This window comes from Oryzias latipes, chromosome 2 (assembly GCF_053564925.1).
Source record: "Oryzias latipes strain Hd-rR chromosome 2, Olatipes_Hd-rR_3.1".
In the NCBI taxonomy this organism is placed as follows: domain Eukaryota; kingdom Metazoa; phylum Chordata; class Actinopteri; order Beloniformes; family Adrianichthyidae; genus Oryzias; species Oryzias latipes.
The window spans coordinates 42198502-42214900 of NC_136238.1; the positions used below are offsets into that span (position 1 = coordinate 42198502).

At 40.0% G+C, this 16399-nt stretch overlaps 1 protein-coding gene across 1 annotated transcript in view; it reads left to right on the plus strand.

The window, feature by feature from the left end:
• Positions 1-16399, plus strand: part of LOC111946432 (NACHT, LRR and PYD domains-containing protein 12-like) — a 103135-nt gene that overhangs the window by 59504 nt on the left and 27232 nt on the right. Inside the window, exon 14 of the mRNA XM_078939519.1 lies at positions 699-872. Coding sequence (XP_078795645.1) covers positions 699-872 — 174 coding nt within the window. The remainder of the gene's footprint in view (positions 1-698; positions 873-16399) is intronic.

Sequence of the window (16399 nt, forward strand, 5' to 3'; positions counted from 1 at the left end):
AATATATAAATTTTATGGATGACAACTATTTTTTATTAGGAAGCTGCTGTTAGTTTGTCTGGAATCATAAGTGGTGAGTCTAAGCCCCTCCCCCTTCCAGTGTGTTAATGATAATAATAATAATGGATTAGATTTATCTGTGCTTTTCCAGACGCTCAAAGCGCTTACATTGTGTCCATTACTCATTCACTCCTCATTCATACTTGGTGACGGTAAGCTACGGTTGTAGCCACAGCTGCCCTGGGGCAGACTGACAGAGGCGTGGCTGCCGGTTCGCGCCTACAGCCCCTCTGACCATCTCCGGGATCATTCATACACATTCACACACCAGTGGAGCCACACTGGACGACAGGATGGTGAAGGTTCTTGCTCAAGGACACAACGACATTTGGCTGGTGGGAGCAGGGATCGAACCACCTACCCTTCGATCATGGGACGACCCGCTCAACCACCTGAGCCACTGTTCTACACAGACAGCGCAGCATACAGGCATCATAGCAGCAAGTTGACAGGATAGTATTGGCGCCCTAATGCAAATTTAATGAATTTTAAGGGGAAATGGGCGGTTTTAGTCTAGAAAAAAAAATATCACCTGGAAATGTCATCTGTCAGTCTGTCATCATCTGACTGAATGCACCAAGTTCCTGGACCTCCAGCTGCATCACTGCTCCTGAACACACTTTTCTATCTGATTGCAGGTTGAAGAACTGCAGTTTGTCAAAGATCAGCTGTAAAGTTCTGGTCTCAGCTCTGAAGAAAAACCCGTCTAATCTGACAGAACTGGACCTGAGCTTAAACTTCCTGCAGGATTCAGGAGTTCTTCATCTGTGTGGTTTTCTGGAGAGTCCAGACTGCAGACTGCAGACTCTGAGGTCAGACTCCATGTTTCAGTTGTGTTCAGATCAATATGATGACAAAGTTCTGTTGACCCACAGTGAGCAGAAATGTCTAGATTCTGATCTGCAGCAGCATCTTCCTGCAACTGCTTGTTCTCTTCAAAGATCTGCAGAAGAACTTCTTTTCTTCCTGCAGCTGCTTGTTCTCTTCAAAGATCTGCAGAAGAACTTCTTCTTTTCTTCCTGCAGCTGCTTGTTTCAAAGCTGTCTGCTGACATTTGTGCTCCACAAAGTTCTGCTTGCAGCCATCAGCTCTTCTTTGTGTCTTTGCTCCAACGGACTCCTTTAAAGCGTGTGCAGAAGCAGCCGTGCACGCTCACATGCACTCTGAGTCCTGCTGCTGTGTTTCAGCAGATGCAGCTGAGAGTCCGGCGGCTGATGTTTGTGAGCAGACAGTGACAGAGTCCTGCTGCAGCTGGATGCTGCTCTGACAGACACATCCTCCACAAACATCCTCACCTTTTCATCCACAAACATCATCACATCATCCATCAAAGCTCCCAGCAGCTTCTGACTCTTCATTCAGAGCTGAAGTCATAGATCAGGGATCAATGTCCAACATTTGCTGCTGACTCTTCCTCATCACTTCCTTCTTCTCTCTGCTTTGATCTGTTGGAGCTGAAAGTCTCTGCTTGAAGGGCTGCAGCAGAGAAGGACTGGAAGATCATCTCCTGAAAACTGGGAGGAAGACTTTCCAGCATCCTGCTGCTGAAATTCTCCCATGATTCAGTGCTGTTTGGAGAAGAGCTGAGCAGAAAGAGGAAGTGGACTTTTTCTGCTGTTGCTGCAGAAACATCAGTTGGTTTGGATGCAGCCACAGGCTGATGTTTGACTTTCACACATCTTGACTTCTTTCCTGAAGCAGCTGCATGTTGTCCTGAATGTTCCTGAATGTTCTTCTTCTCTGCTTCTGCTGGACTCTTCTGATCTGCTGCTGTTGCTTCACATCTTTGGACTTTTTCTAAACTTTCTGATCTTCTTCAGCTCTGAACTCTTTAGAAGAAGTGAAGGTTGAAAAACATGAACTTTGTCTTTAAACTCAACTCTTTCTTCTGGATTCAGGTTGAGGAACTGCAGTTTGTCAAAGTCCAGCTGTGCTGCTCTGGTCTCAGCTCTGAAGTCCAACCCGTCCCACCTGACAGAACTGGACCTGAGGTTCAACAACGTTCAGTCTTCAGATGTTCAGCAGCTCCAGGATCTGGTGGAGAGTCCAAACTCCAAACTGCAGACTCTGAGGTCAGTAGAGGGTTGGAGTCAGTCCAGCTGCTTCCAGATGTTTGGTCCTAAAGTTAGTCTGAGAGCAAAGATGCAGAGTTTCCTGTGAAGCTGCAGCTTCTCAGTGAAGCTCTGAGGAGAATGATGACAGGCTTCAGGACAACAGTCAGCCAATCAGAGCAGCAGAAGCTCCAACAGGTGAAGATGACAGGAAGCTGCTGCTCTGAACAGGACTGAAGCTCCTGCTGGTCTTTCTGCTGCTGTGCTGCATCACTGACTGACAGACCAGGATCAGGAGACACTCCTTCATCTCTGTCTCTCTACACTTTCTCTCTGAAGGTGGAAGGGCTGGTCAGACTGATGTTCCTCCTGGAGGAGCAGAGAGGAGCAGCAGCAGCAGCTGGTCTGCAGAGATGTTGTGACTGGACGGTGTTCCTGGGAGGTGGAGAGCAGAGTGATGGAGGAATCAGAGGAAGTGGAGATGAGTGTCAGAGCTGCAGCAGGAACTGATCTGAGATCAGCTCCACTGTCTCTCTCAGCATCAAGTGGACAGTTATTGATCTGCAGCTCCGCCGATGGACTGATGGAGAACTGCACTTCCTTTTCTCAACTTGGAGTTTTTATCTAATACATCACTATTATGGAGTGACATTTCTGCCATTACGTGGCAGTTTTGCACACAAAACTTTCTAAGTTGCTAATGAAAATTTAAAATATTTGCTTTTCAATTATATTTTCTTTTGCTTTCACATTTTATTTTTGCTTTCATTCATTCATTTTCTTCTGTTCATCCCTTCCGGGGTCACGGGGCTGCTGGAACACTTATGGGCGAAGGCAGGGTACACCCTGGACATGTCGCTAGTCCTTTATTTTTGCTTTTTTGCTTTCAAAAAGTTTTTTTTGCTTTCAAAAACTGCATTTTTCGAATTTGCAAAACACGTTTTCGCATGCATTGTGTAACATCTTGATTTTTCCTATCTTTGATTTTTGCAGAGTTAAGTTTCAGTTTAGCGTGACAAAGATCCCATCAAAGAGTTTCTTTCGCGCTAATCGTGTCTTTCTGTTCAGACATGAAGATTTTCACACTTTACACCACGGGAGTGAAAATGCTCTGTCAAAGTTTAGTACATGGGGCGGGGGGTCTCATCACAATAACCTCTTTGGGTATCATTGGAATTTATGTCCCAGTAGCCAATTAGATCAAATCCTCATCAATCATGTAAAAATAGGATCTGTTAGGCAGTGAAAACTTGAAAACTGAATTGAGCCTAAAAAAAATGAGAATTGAAAGCAAAGAAGGAGAGAAAAAAATGTTGAAAATACAAAACATCTTTTGTTAATTTTTATGGTTACATTTTTCTTTTCATTCAATTTTTAAAATGTATTTTTCATTTTCATTTTCAATGTTTTTTCAAGTTAACAATGTGTACTGTCAAGTTAAAATTGTTTTCCAATTTTCTGGTTTTCTGTTTCTTTTTAAAAAAAAAAATTACTTTAAACCAGTGTTTTTCAACCTTTTTTGAGCCACGGCACACCAGCATCCAAGAGTAGAAGGAGAAGAAGGAGAAACTCATAGTCTGTATTGATCTACAGCCTCTCCACAATCTCACATGCATTTTTGTGGTAATTGTGGCAGAAAAAGCTGGAAGCTGCAGCTGTTTTTTCTAAAAGATGTAATAAAAATGAAGTTAGAAGATTTAAAAACTGTTTGATGCGTGTTCGTTGTGGTTTCAAGACGTTTAACAAGGAAGACTTGTGCGCTGAGACACTGTCACTTTAACCCAATGCATCATGGGAGATGTAGTGCAATTAGCCGCCGAACGCAGACAGATTAGCGTCTCTGAGCTTTATTATTTTGTTCACTTGTTCCACGGTCTGACACCGGATTCTGTGGAAAGCTACACCGCTAAAGACGAGCTTTAGCTGGTATTTTTGTTAGAACTGAGAGACTTATGAGCAGAATCAGGACAAAGAAGTGAAGACTTTAAGCACTTCTGATTGGTCAGGCTGATGACGTGTGATTAAGCCTCCAAGAATGATTGGTGGAGACAGTTAAAGGGGCGGGACTTTTCCGAAAACAGCTGAAGCCACAGCTAAATCGCGGTACCGTCATTCTTATCCAAATGTCTTTAATGGAATCAAATAAACACAAAGAAAAAAGTATTTTATGATCTTTCATATTCCTAACTACTCAGTGTTTTATGTTTGGGTGAACACAGAGCGAAAATCCTGGAGATGGAAAATGTTTTTAGATCAGTTAATGAGGGTAATTTCCCACGGCACACCTGACCATCTCCCACACACCAGTTTAAAAACACTGCTTTAAACTAATCCTAATTTGACCCCATAGATCAGTTGGATTCAGATGTTCAGCAGCTCCAAGATCTGGAGAAAAACAGATTATTTTCTAGATCATCACTTTCTTCTTTGATCGACATTTGATTAATAGATGTGAGTTTGGGATGGACCAATCAAGGATTGAGGGAATCACTGATCAGACAGAACATTTCTAGATGAGATTGATCTATGTGTGGGTCAGGGAAAAACACAGTCAGGGGTTGGGTCCTGGTTCTGTCTCTGGAACAGGAAAGAACCAGAACTCTGGATCACAAGATTTATATCTTAAATATGAAATAAAATTTTTCAATTCAGTTTTTATTTCTGTGATTTGTAACTTTTATTGTGTAGGTCTTTTTGTTGATTCTCAGGTGCTGAGTTGTGTTCTGTTTGTTGTGTATGCTTAGGCTCCCCCTTAATTTAAGATGCTCCTATAATAAATTCAAGATATTCTTTATCTCCAGTTCTGTTTTTACGCTCTACACATCGTTATCGACTGCATGACAGAGTTTAGTGTGAGCCTAACATAGATGCACACCCCCACTGTAAACACTGCTGAACGGAAATACACTGAAGGATTTATAATGACAATTTCTGTATACTAATAGAGACACAAGTCCCCTTCACACACTGATGCAAGATGCTAGCTAGACCACCAGGAGCATCAAGAGGTTTAGAGTCCAACTCAAGTATGCTTTGACACATGGACAGGAAAGGTAGGAATCAAACCTTCAACGTTACAATCACAGGGCGACCGCTCTACCTCTGTATCACAGCCAACTGCTATGTGGTGAGTGGCCACTAAAAGTTAGTGACTGAGACTGAGAGCTAAACAGGAACAACAAGAATGAATGCTAAACAGAACCAGAACGCAAAAATGTACATAAAGCATATGGACAAAACCAAGAAAACTGACCAACAGACAGCAGACAATTCTACCAGAGATGAGATTCTGCTGCCGGGCCTAAAATCCCATTTACAGAAACTGGATATACTGATGCATCAGACCAGTGAAAACACTGGAAACATCCTCACACTGCAGGGAAACTGCATGTTTCATTTCATTTATGAGTCTATGTTAGGGAGGACTGCGAGGATGGAGGACTGTATCACTGATTCAGGGTAGGAGTTTAACAGTAAACAAGTGTGTCGGTCAGAACACAGGGATGAGGAAAAAAGAGATGTGACTCTACTTGGCAGATGTTTTGAATTTATTCCATTGCTGATTAATCCAAGTTAGTCTGCAAACAACAACAAAATCACTCTCATCACTACATAAGAGTTATGATAAATAACACAAGCTGGCCTGCTATAAATAAAATAAATTAAATAAAACAAATAAACTGACTCAGTATGTCATTATGAAAATAAAGTCCTACAATAGGCAAAATATAATTAAATCTGATTTAGACCTCATAGAAACCGTAACAACAGTGACACCTAGCGGCTGAGAAAAACAACTGCACGAATAAATGAGTAAAGCACGTAAAACAATGGATTTGAACACTTTAAAATGAAAGTTTTAAAAGTTTAAACATGTAATAAAATATACACTTTTAATTTAACAAAAAAGGAACCAATTTCAAAGATTTCAAAACAAAACATCTTCTATAATTTCGTAGGTTCTTTTATATCAGCCATGGCTGTGTTTTTCACATACCTGACATGTTTCAATAGATGTCTTCCGTCTTTGTCATATTCGTCATAAGGTGGTATTGATGTGACACATTTAAAAACAGATGATTGTGCTCTGTCATACCTGGAGCAACATCCTCCAGCAGCAAACGGACATCAAGGGGCGGAGTCACTTTTCTAAGTGTGACAGGTCACAACCATCTGTTTTTAAAGACGTCCCATCACTACCACCTGATGAGGACTCTGTAGAAGATGGAAGACATCCGTCAAAAAACATCAGTAATATGAAAAACACCTAAGAATTCAATTAATCAAATGCATACACTAGGAACTTTATTGAACTTAAACATTTTCTGTTTTTTTTCTTTTGGTAATAAATGAAAAACAGATGTTTATTCACACAAATATCTGGCCACAAACACAGAACGATGGACCACTTTTGGAGTGGATGTGTCATCAGGCAGTGGTGAAACCTTTTGTTCCATAGATGAATCAGTACCAACAACTGGACCAACTGTCAGTCTGCAGTCATCTGCTCTCACATTAGACAAAGTTGTTCTAATGATAGAATGAACATATGGAGGCTAAAGAATGGAATGGGGGTGACCATTAGACTTCAGGAGATCAACATGACCGTCAGTTTCTATCGTTTATTGATATGTAAAGAGGTTTTGTCTTTTTCCCCTCTGGAATCTGTTGTTTTTAGGAGTTCTTCCTTACTGAGAAGGAGGGTCTAAGGGCAGGGATGCCCAGTTTAGTTTAGTTTAGTTTAGCAATCAGCCTTTTTATTTTACAACTGATTTTGTGTTTTGTACAATTCGTGAAATAAAACTCAATTGAAATAAATGTGTTTATTCAAAACAACAACAATTCAAGTCTCTTCAAAACCAGTCTCCCTAAACGTTGATGTGATGACATAACATTTAGTACGTCTCTGACCTAAAAACCTGAAACCCACTCTAGTGAAATATAGCTTCACGTTTGACAATAATAAACTAATCCTATTTTAACCTCACTGTGTAAAACTAAATGTTTTAACAGCCACTTCTACTCAGGTTAAACAAATCCAAACATTTACTTTATCAGTTACAATGTGAATGTGGAACTCTTCCACTATCTAAAACATTTATTATTTCCAGAAGTTGCTGTAAAAATCTAGACTATTGAATGACAAATGCAGAAGTCATATCTTACAGAACAGTTTTTTCAACCTATGTCTTGGTTTCCCCTGAAATAAATAACTGTCCTGTGAGCAGCTGCTGGCCTTCAAACTACAGTCAGGACCATAAATATTTGGACAGAGACACACTCTTTGTAATTTAGTTTCTGTACATTACCACAGTGAATTTTAAATAGAACAACTCAGATGCCATTGAAGTGCAGACTTTCAGCTTTAATCCATGGGTTAAACAAAAAGATTGCATAAAAATCTAAAAAAATTAAATCATTTTTTAAACACAATCCCTTCATTTCATGGGCTTGTCAGTAATTGGACAAATGAAATAACAGAAAACCAAATGGTCATTCCTAATATTTGATTAAAAAAGCCTTTGTTGGCAATAACAGCCTAGAGTCTTGAACTCATGGACATCACCAGATGCTGGTTTTCTCCTTCTGAATGCTCTGCCAGGCCTTTACTGCAGAGGCTTTCAGCTGCTGTTTGTTTGTGGGCCTTTCTGTCTGAAGTTTAGTCTCCAACAAGTGAAATGCTGCTCAATTGGGTTCAGATCAGGTGACCAACTTGGCCATTCCAGAATGTTCCACTTCTTTGCTTTAATAAACTCCTGAGTTGCTTTGGCTGGATGTTTTGGGTCGTTGTCCATCTGGATTATGAAACGCCGTCCAATCAGTTTGGCTGCATTCACCTGGATCTGTGCAGACAGTTTGTCTCTGAACACCTCAGAATTCATTGATTAGATTAGATTAGATTTGCTTTATTGTCATTTTGCATAGTACAATGAGATTTAAGCATCGCCATCAGTGCAAGAACAGCAAGGAAGGGAAAATAATAAAAAAACATCTTAATACAATAAAATCAAACAAACAAACAAAGTATATACACGTGTGCAATATAAACTGTAAACTGTAATGAAGAGTGCCGAAATAATTGTGCAAAATTGCGTACGAAAACTGTGTGTAAACATGTCAAAGTGCAAGAGGTGCCGCTGCTGCTGCGGTGGGGGTCTTGGTGTGGGGGTGGCTGGGCTGGGCGCTCCTCCTCCTTCTTTTCACATTCCACCATCCATTTTAGAAGAACATAAACACTCACCTGAGCACAGGTGTTAGCTCACCTTTGCACTAACAGTTTGCATGATTGATTGAATGAAATATTTCACACTAGTTGGTTTAAAGGCATAAGTATGCGTGTGTGAACACTATCTGTTTTGTGTACATGTTGACATGTGGACATTTTTGCGGCTGGCAGGTGTGTTGATAACATTTGAGTGTGTGTGGACAGGCCCCGCCCTTTGAGATTTGTACAACATCTGAATCTTACCGTTATGATAAACATCCAGTAGCTCGTTGCTTCATGCTGCTTCATGGTTTTATCCCCCCCTCCCTCCTATGATTACCCTCCTATCCCCCCTCTCTCTAACATCCCTCTCTCTTCTTCCCTCCTTTCATTTTCCGTCCGGTCCAACACAAAAGATTTTCAAACATGATTGAAATTAATAAAGTTTGGCCTCAATTCCAAAAGGGGTTTATTTAAACATACCTCTGGTTCGTCTGAAGATTAAAAACCCCTGTTGTTTAAGTAAAATATGTCCAACACTGTCAGATAAATGCATCTAAACATTAAAGAAAAACACAATTAGAAATAATAGACCACAGCAAGAATCAAGTTTCTCATGCACGAGGGAGAAGAAGCCAGTGTGACAGAAGACAACCAACACGCTGCTCTTCTCAAAAGTCTGCCTCTCCCTGTGCACCTTTTATTAAGAACACAAGAAGGAGGTAACAGTTTCAGGACAAACAGAAAAAGTTCATTAGGGGGTGTCATACAATGACCCCTTTGGTGGATTCTAACTTCAAACAGTATCACTTATCAGCTGAGGACAGTGTGTCGTAAAACCCCCCCCTTCCTGGCTGGGCATGAGAAGCAGATGACCAAACACACAGAACTGTTTTCAGAAGAGGTAAAAAGGTCAATCTGAGTTAACATTTAAAGAAATACATTTAAACAATGATAATAATAAAACAAATTCCTTCACATACTCCCTCCTGTTTATCATTGATAAATGTTAAAATCTCACATCCAATATCACATCTCTTTTCAGTTTTCTGTGACATCTTCATTTTCATAACACTTTCAATTTACACTCAGATGAGACGTTTTTTTTTTGTTTTTTTTTCAAGTCATTACAGTTTCAAAATCATTACAGTCATCTTGTTCTCCCTTTAATAACAAGTTGTATTCTTGACTCAGAAGAACACTTTGTACTCCACCATTCACTGCTCTGGAAATCATAGATTGAATACAAGGAAAAATGCACATAGTGAACACACAACATATAATCAGTACCATAAGAATAGGTGTCACTATTTTTAACAAAAGTTGCCACCAGGAACCAAAAGCAAACCAGGAGAAGAAATCCCAAGATTGGGGTTTCCTGTCATCCTGCATTGCCTGCTGAACCTTTTCAAGTTGATGTAATGCTTCAGTGACGCTGTGACCTTCATCTGTGTTGTCAGGAATAAATGTACAACAGGTATCATTTAACATTTTACAAACACCTCCTTCCTGAGCAACCAATAAGTCCAAAACCAATCTGTTCTGTAGAACCATAAGTCTCATGCTTGACATTTCTTCATTATAGCCTTTAAATGCTTTAATTGTAGCGTTCAAAAATAAACCTAATCGATAATCAATGGTCTCAATTCTGAGAGCGTTTTTAGCAGTTCCTACCCAGGGAAACAATGCCATAGTTACCTTTTGCCCCATATTCCAGAGTTTATGGTCTTTAGGAACATCTGATCCCCATATGGAATCATGTGGCTTGTCATCAATAAGGTTACGTCTGTGGCGCAGGTGAGGCTCATGGACTGCAGAAACTATGAAAGTGTGATCTGTGACCTTTACGGGAGCACAAATCCCACTCCAGTCTCTAGGCAGACTGAGGTAGAGGGCCTGTCCACATAACCAAAACATTTGATCAACCACATAAGTACCATTGTTACCTGGCATTAAATCTGGATTAGATCCAACACAACGTCCTCTGGGGCAGGGAACTGCATGGGAAACCCTGTCATTGATTATCTGGATCAGCCATCGTCGAGAAATGTTTAGTCTGTCCTCGTTGGTGGTTCTTCTTGCAGGTGGATAATGATTCCAAAAGAATCAAATCCATGTGGTTGCTCCTGTCAGGAATAGCAGGAACAGTAAACAAAATAAACTGTCTCTTAGCCCAGTTGGACACGCCATGGTGGATATGTACCTATCTTCGGGAGGGAGAGGTTACTAGCACATCACCTCCTCAAGTCCTCTAACAGTGTAGGATCCGTGTAGTGCAAAAGAGATCTGGTGTGCTTTCTTCCCTAAGACTAGGTGGATTCCCCTGCTTCGCTGACGTTGAGACAAGCAGCTTCTATACAGCTGCCTCCCTTTGTAGTCAGACTTCCCCACCTAGCAGTTGGAATTAGCCTCACCCAGATGCTTTTTCTTGCAGTGTGACAGGTGGATCCAAGACGTCCTTTCAGCGATCTTGACAGCTGTTGGTGTAGTTAGCAGGACTTGGAATGGCCCTTCCCACCGTGGGCTGGACCAACACTTCCTTTTTATGGCCTTCACAAACACCCAATCACCAACCTGCACTGGTGAAGTGTCCTGTGGAGATAAAAAGGAATCTGGCACTTGATTTGTCCTTTGCACATCTTTAGTGGTAAACATTTTTCTCAAATAATCCACTAAATTTGCATCATCATCTGGAGAATGTTGCTGTGTAGGATCAAGGTCTGGTAACCTATAAGAACGTCCATACAACATTTCAAAAGGCGTTAAAGGTTGACCTGCTGTGCGTGTGATACGCATGCTTAGTTGAACTAAGTCTATGCAGTCAGGCCACTGTCTGTTTGTCTCTTCCATGCATTTCTTTAACCTTGATTTGATAGTGCCATTAGTTCTCTCAACTAATCCTGCACTCTGTGGGTGATAACTACAATGTCTCTTTAAATCAATACAAAGATGTTGAGCCATTTTGTCTATCACTTGATTTACAAAATGTGTACCATTATCACTTCTTATCACTTGTGGTATGCCAAAAGTTGGGATTATTCTTTTACAAATAGCTTTAGCTACTGTAATAGCATCTTGTGTTGCACATGGAAAAATTTCAACCCATTTGGAAAATGCATCAATAATCACTAAACAATATTTCAATCCCTTGCTTTTATTCAATTCAATAAAATCCATATGGATTGTATGTAAAGGAAAAGGTGGTTCAGGAAATTTTCCTCTCTTAGGTCTAACATTGCCTTGGGGATTATGACGCATACATGTTACACATTGTTTACAAAAATTTTTTGAATAGAGAATAAATCCATAAGTTGTATAATATTTCTCTAATAAGTTCATCATCCCCCCTGTTGAGACATGGCAAGGCCCATGACTCAAAATTGCTGCCCATTTGTACATGGATTTTGGTAAAATAGGTTTACCTTCTGTGCTGACATAAAGACCTTGTTCCAACTTTGCTCCCTTTTTCAACCATAAATCTTTTTCTTGTTTCGGTGCACTGTGTTGCATTTCCTTTAAAACATCAGCGGGTGCATCTGCAGTCACATCCTCATTTGTGCATATTTCTACATCTTTTGTTGCAGCTTGCTTTGCTGTTGCATCTGCAAAGGCATTTCCTTTAGAAATATGATCTGTTCTTCGTGTGTGTCCCTCACATTTACATTTTGCCACTTTAGATGGTAACATTACAGCAGTTAATAATTCTTTCAGTAAGTCTACATGCGTTACTGGTTTTCCTGTTGACGTTTTAACCCTCAGTTCTTCCACTGTTGACAAAACAAATGCACTGTAGCAAACGCATATTGGCTATCAGTATAGATCGTAACTGGCTTATCTTTAAACAGTTTGCATGCTTCAGTTAAGGCTGTCAACTCTGCTGATTGTGCTGAGTAATTCCCAGGCAGGGGTCCTGCCTTCAAAACCTTATCTTGAGTTACAACAGCAAAACCCACTTTGTTCCTGCCTGTCTCATCTTTCTTCGCTGACCCATCAACAAAAACTATTTCCCCCTCAGTTAGTGGTACATCTGATAAGTCTGGTCTCGGCTTGTAAACTAAAGTTGTTTCTTGTAAGCAATTGTGAGGTTCTCCATCTTCTGGTGTAGGCATCAGCGTAGCTGGATTCAATGTAGTACACCTTTCAACAGTCAGGTGAGGCTGTGAAACTAATGTAGCTAAACATGATAAGTGTCTTGCTGGTGATAAAAATGTCATTTTAGTTTGTAATAGTAAAACTGAAACTGCATGCGGCACATACAGAGTAAGCTTGTGGAAAAGCACTACTTCAGCTGAGCTTTCCACTGCCATTGCTGCTGCTATCACTGCTTGAACACAAGGAGGTGTTGCTCTTGCTACAGGATCTAATTTTGAAGAATAAAATGCCACAGGTCTCTGTTTATCTCCATATTTTTGAAACAAAACAGATGTCATAAATCCATCTCTACAGTCTACAGTTTGACTGAAAGGTTTACTGTAATCCGGAAGAGCTAACACTGTTGTTCTGGCTAATGCTTGTTTTAATTCACAAAATGCTTTTACACCTTGTTCTGTCCATTTAATTTTATCATAAGCTGCCATAGGTGCTTCATAAATCAATTCTTGCAGTGGGGCTGCTATTTCAGCATAGTTTGGAATCCACATGCGATAGTAATTACATAACCCTAAAAATGACATCATTTGTTTCTTTGTTAAGGGTTGTGGTGCTGATAAAATCGCCACTTTTCTGTCTTCATTTAATTTTCTACCCTGAGATGTCAAAGTATGGCCTAAATATTTAACTTGTGGGGTCCATAGCTGTAATTTGTCTTTGTTTACTTTGTTTCCAGTCTCTGCCAAATAAGTCAATAAAGCTATGGTGTCTTTTTTACAAAACTCCGGTGAGGTTGATGCTATGAGAATGTCATCTACATAAGTTATGATTTGACTTTTCATAGGTGGCTCAAATCCCGCTAAACAGTTTGAAATAGCATCAGAAAAAATGGTAGGACTTTCTGCATAGCCCTGAGGTAGTCTTGTATAAGTGTACTTCTTTCCTTCAAAAGTAAATGCAAACCAATATTGACTATCTGGGTGTAAGGGGACTGAAAAAAATGCATTACTTAGATCGATTACTGAAAACCATTCTGCTCTTGGATCTAAGGTATTTAACAAAGTGTGTGGATCTGGTACATTAGGTGCTCTTTGTACAACTGCATCATTTACTGGTCTCAGATCTTGAACCATCCTCCAAGATGTAGAAGGAGGAGCCTTTTTAACTGGGAAAATTGGTGTGTTACAAGGTGACTCTGGGCACTGTACTAACACTCCTGCTTTGTACAGTTCATCTATCACAGGCCTTATTCCCTCTTTTGCATCATCCTTTAAAGGATATTGTTTTTTCCGTGGAGTATATTCTGTCTTCCCTCTAATGACCACTGGTGGGCATCCTTTAATTAACCCTACATCTGCTGGCCCTTTAGTCCAAAGTGACTGTGGAAGATCTTTAAGAGAATCTTCCTCTTCCTCTGTCAACATAATTTTCACTCAGCTTCTTCTGTCAGTCAGATGCGCATTAGCCTGTGTAATCACTACCCAGTTTAATGCAATCCTTTTAAACTTAGTTTCAGGATTGGTAGAAATCCCAGTTTCCGGATCAGTCTGCCAGTCCAAAGTATAAGTCACTTCCTGCACATGTTCTTTCATTTCTTCCCATTTTTCTCGTGAACCTTTAGAACAAGAAATAAATGGAACTGCATCTGCCATCTGTTTCCAATTTGTCAGTCTTTCTATTTACATTAAATTTTTTGCTTCTGGTGTAACTGTCACAGTACAGAAACTAGTTTCATCTTTCCAATAAAAATCATTTATTGTACATTTTTGAAATCCTAGTTTACTCACTGCTTCATCATATCTCCTGTCAGGGCCAGGAGACTTTTTGCATCTTAACATGACATACAGATTTTCTGGAGACATAAAATCTGCATGGGGTGACACTCTGGCTTTTGCTTTTTCCATTAAGTTTTTTGCAGTCTGTCCAAGATCAGTTTTCGGTAGATCTAAAGTCCAATAATAGTGTGGTTCACCTCTGCCTTCTAACACACAGATGTCTGTATCTGGGCAACGTCGTGCTTGCATCCCCCCTTCTCTGGTGGGGTAAATTCCTAACTTTAATCTTATCATGACATCTCTCCCTAAAAGATTAAAAGGACAGTTTGGTGCTAAAACCACAGGAATGCTTGTTGTTTCATTAGTGTCAGGATTTTCAAAACAAACTGGTTTACTCAAATGTTTAGTTTCAATTTGACCATCTGCAGATCTCATTTGTATTGTTTTATTTGACTTAGGAAAATCATTGTAATGACTTTTTATCACAGTTCTACAAGCCCCTGAGTCACAAAGAAAAACAAACGGTTGTCCCTGAACATAAAGAGTTATTTCTGGCTTTTCCATAAGACAAACTTCAGTGAGATCTAAAAATTCATCACAAATTGGTTGAATTTCTGGTTCAGATTCATTGTTAATCTTGACATTACTTCTACCATCTAGTCAATCTGATTTCTTTCTTTCAGGACAATCTCTCAGCCAATGATCTCTCTGTCCACAAATCCAACATCCATCATCAACCTGCTCTGACCCTCTGTTGCCACTTCCTCTAAACCTTCCTCTAAAACTTCCTTTAAAATTTCCTTTTCCACGACCACGCCCTTGGCCACGTCCACGATTTCTTCCTCTGTTCATATTCCTTCCAAAAAACACATCACTACTTTCCTCCTGCCAAAAAGTATCTACACTTTGATTTCTAACTTTCTTCTTATTCACCATCACCTTTTCTGCATGAACAGCAAAATTCATAAACTGTTGTAGCGCTCCTGTAGGCAGATCAATGTAATGCTTCCTTATCCAGTCTGCAATCTCTGGTCTCATAGCTTGCAGTAAGGCTTGTTTCAGCTGCTGTCTATAGGCACCATCATCATTATCATCATCTCTGAGTCCACTGTTAGCTTTAAAACTTCTTCAAATCTGACTCTAAAATCAAACACTAACTCTCCATCATTTGTTTAGTTTGACCAATCTTTCCATAATCAGGTCTCATTGGAAAGGCTTCTCTAATTCTTTGTCCTAAAAGTGTAAGACTTTGAATTAACTCTTGACTGTTATGTGGAAGAGGTCTGGGTGGATCGTCATCATTCATAGGATTCCTTTACTTTTGCCCAGTCTGCTTTCATAGCAGTCATGCATGCTTTCTGACATTTAATGCCATTCAGATGGTAAGCTCTCTGAACTTCCATCATTTGCCCGTGAGAGATAACTCCCCTCACTGCCTTCCGTACATCCTCTAATGTCCAGGTGCTAAGCAAAAGAAGTGTAGGCCTCTGGCCATCTTCTCCAGCTCTAGGATTGGACACTTCAATCATTGGGTTCAGATGACTCTCCAGCTTCTTCCAAACCAACCCCCATAGTTTTACTCCATTCAAGTTTTTTCCCTTTTCCTCTTAACATCATTTTTTCTTTTTCTGGTTTATTTAAATCAGTCAGTGGCGGGTAAAGACCCGTCAAGGAAGGAGCAGTTGGCCCCTCATAAGGAGGGGGTGAGAAAACAGCTGGATTCTCTTCCCCCCCTTTTTCCTCACGTCCCTGCTCACCCTGCAGCTCAGCTGCAGCCTGCTGCAGGGGTCTTGGTCTTATCACAACTGATTCATCATCCTCTTTTTTAGCAATCAGACATGCTTCCCTAGTTTTACTTTTCTGAATGCCATTCTTTCTTTTTGTTGCTTCATTTAACCACAGTTTTGCACAAATTAATTCTTCACTCCTTGTTGTTTCTTTTTTATTTTTTATTTTGTTTTTAATTTGTAACCTTTGAACTAATTCAGTACATGCCTGTACTCCAAGATTCCCCTCAAAATTGTAGTTTTTATCCCATTTTCTCAAGAACGTAGTTGAGCCTGGATGAGCTCTTTCCATGTATTTTGAATCCCCTGTTAATTCTACTTTTCTATTTGAATTCCCCATTTGTTTTTTTTTCTTTTTAATTTTATTTATTTATTTATTTTTATTATTTACGTTAGTCACAGAGTGTGATCAGAACCAACAGAGAATTTCTC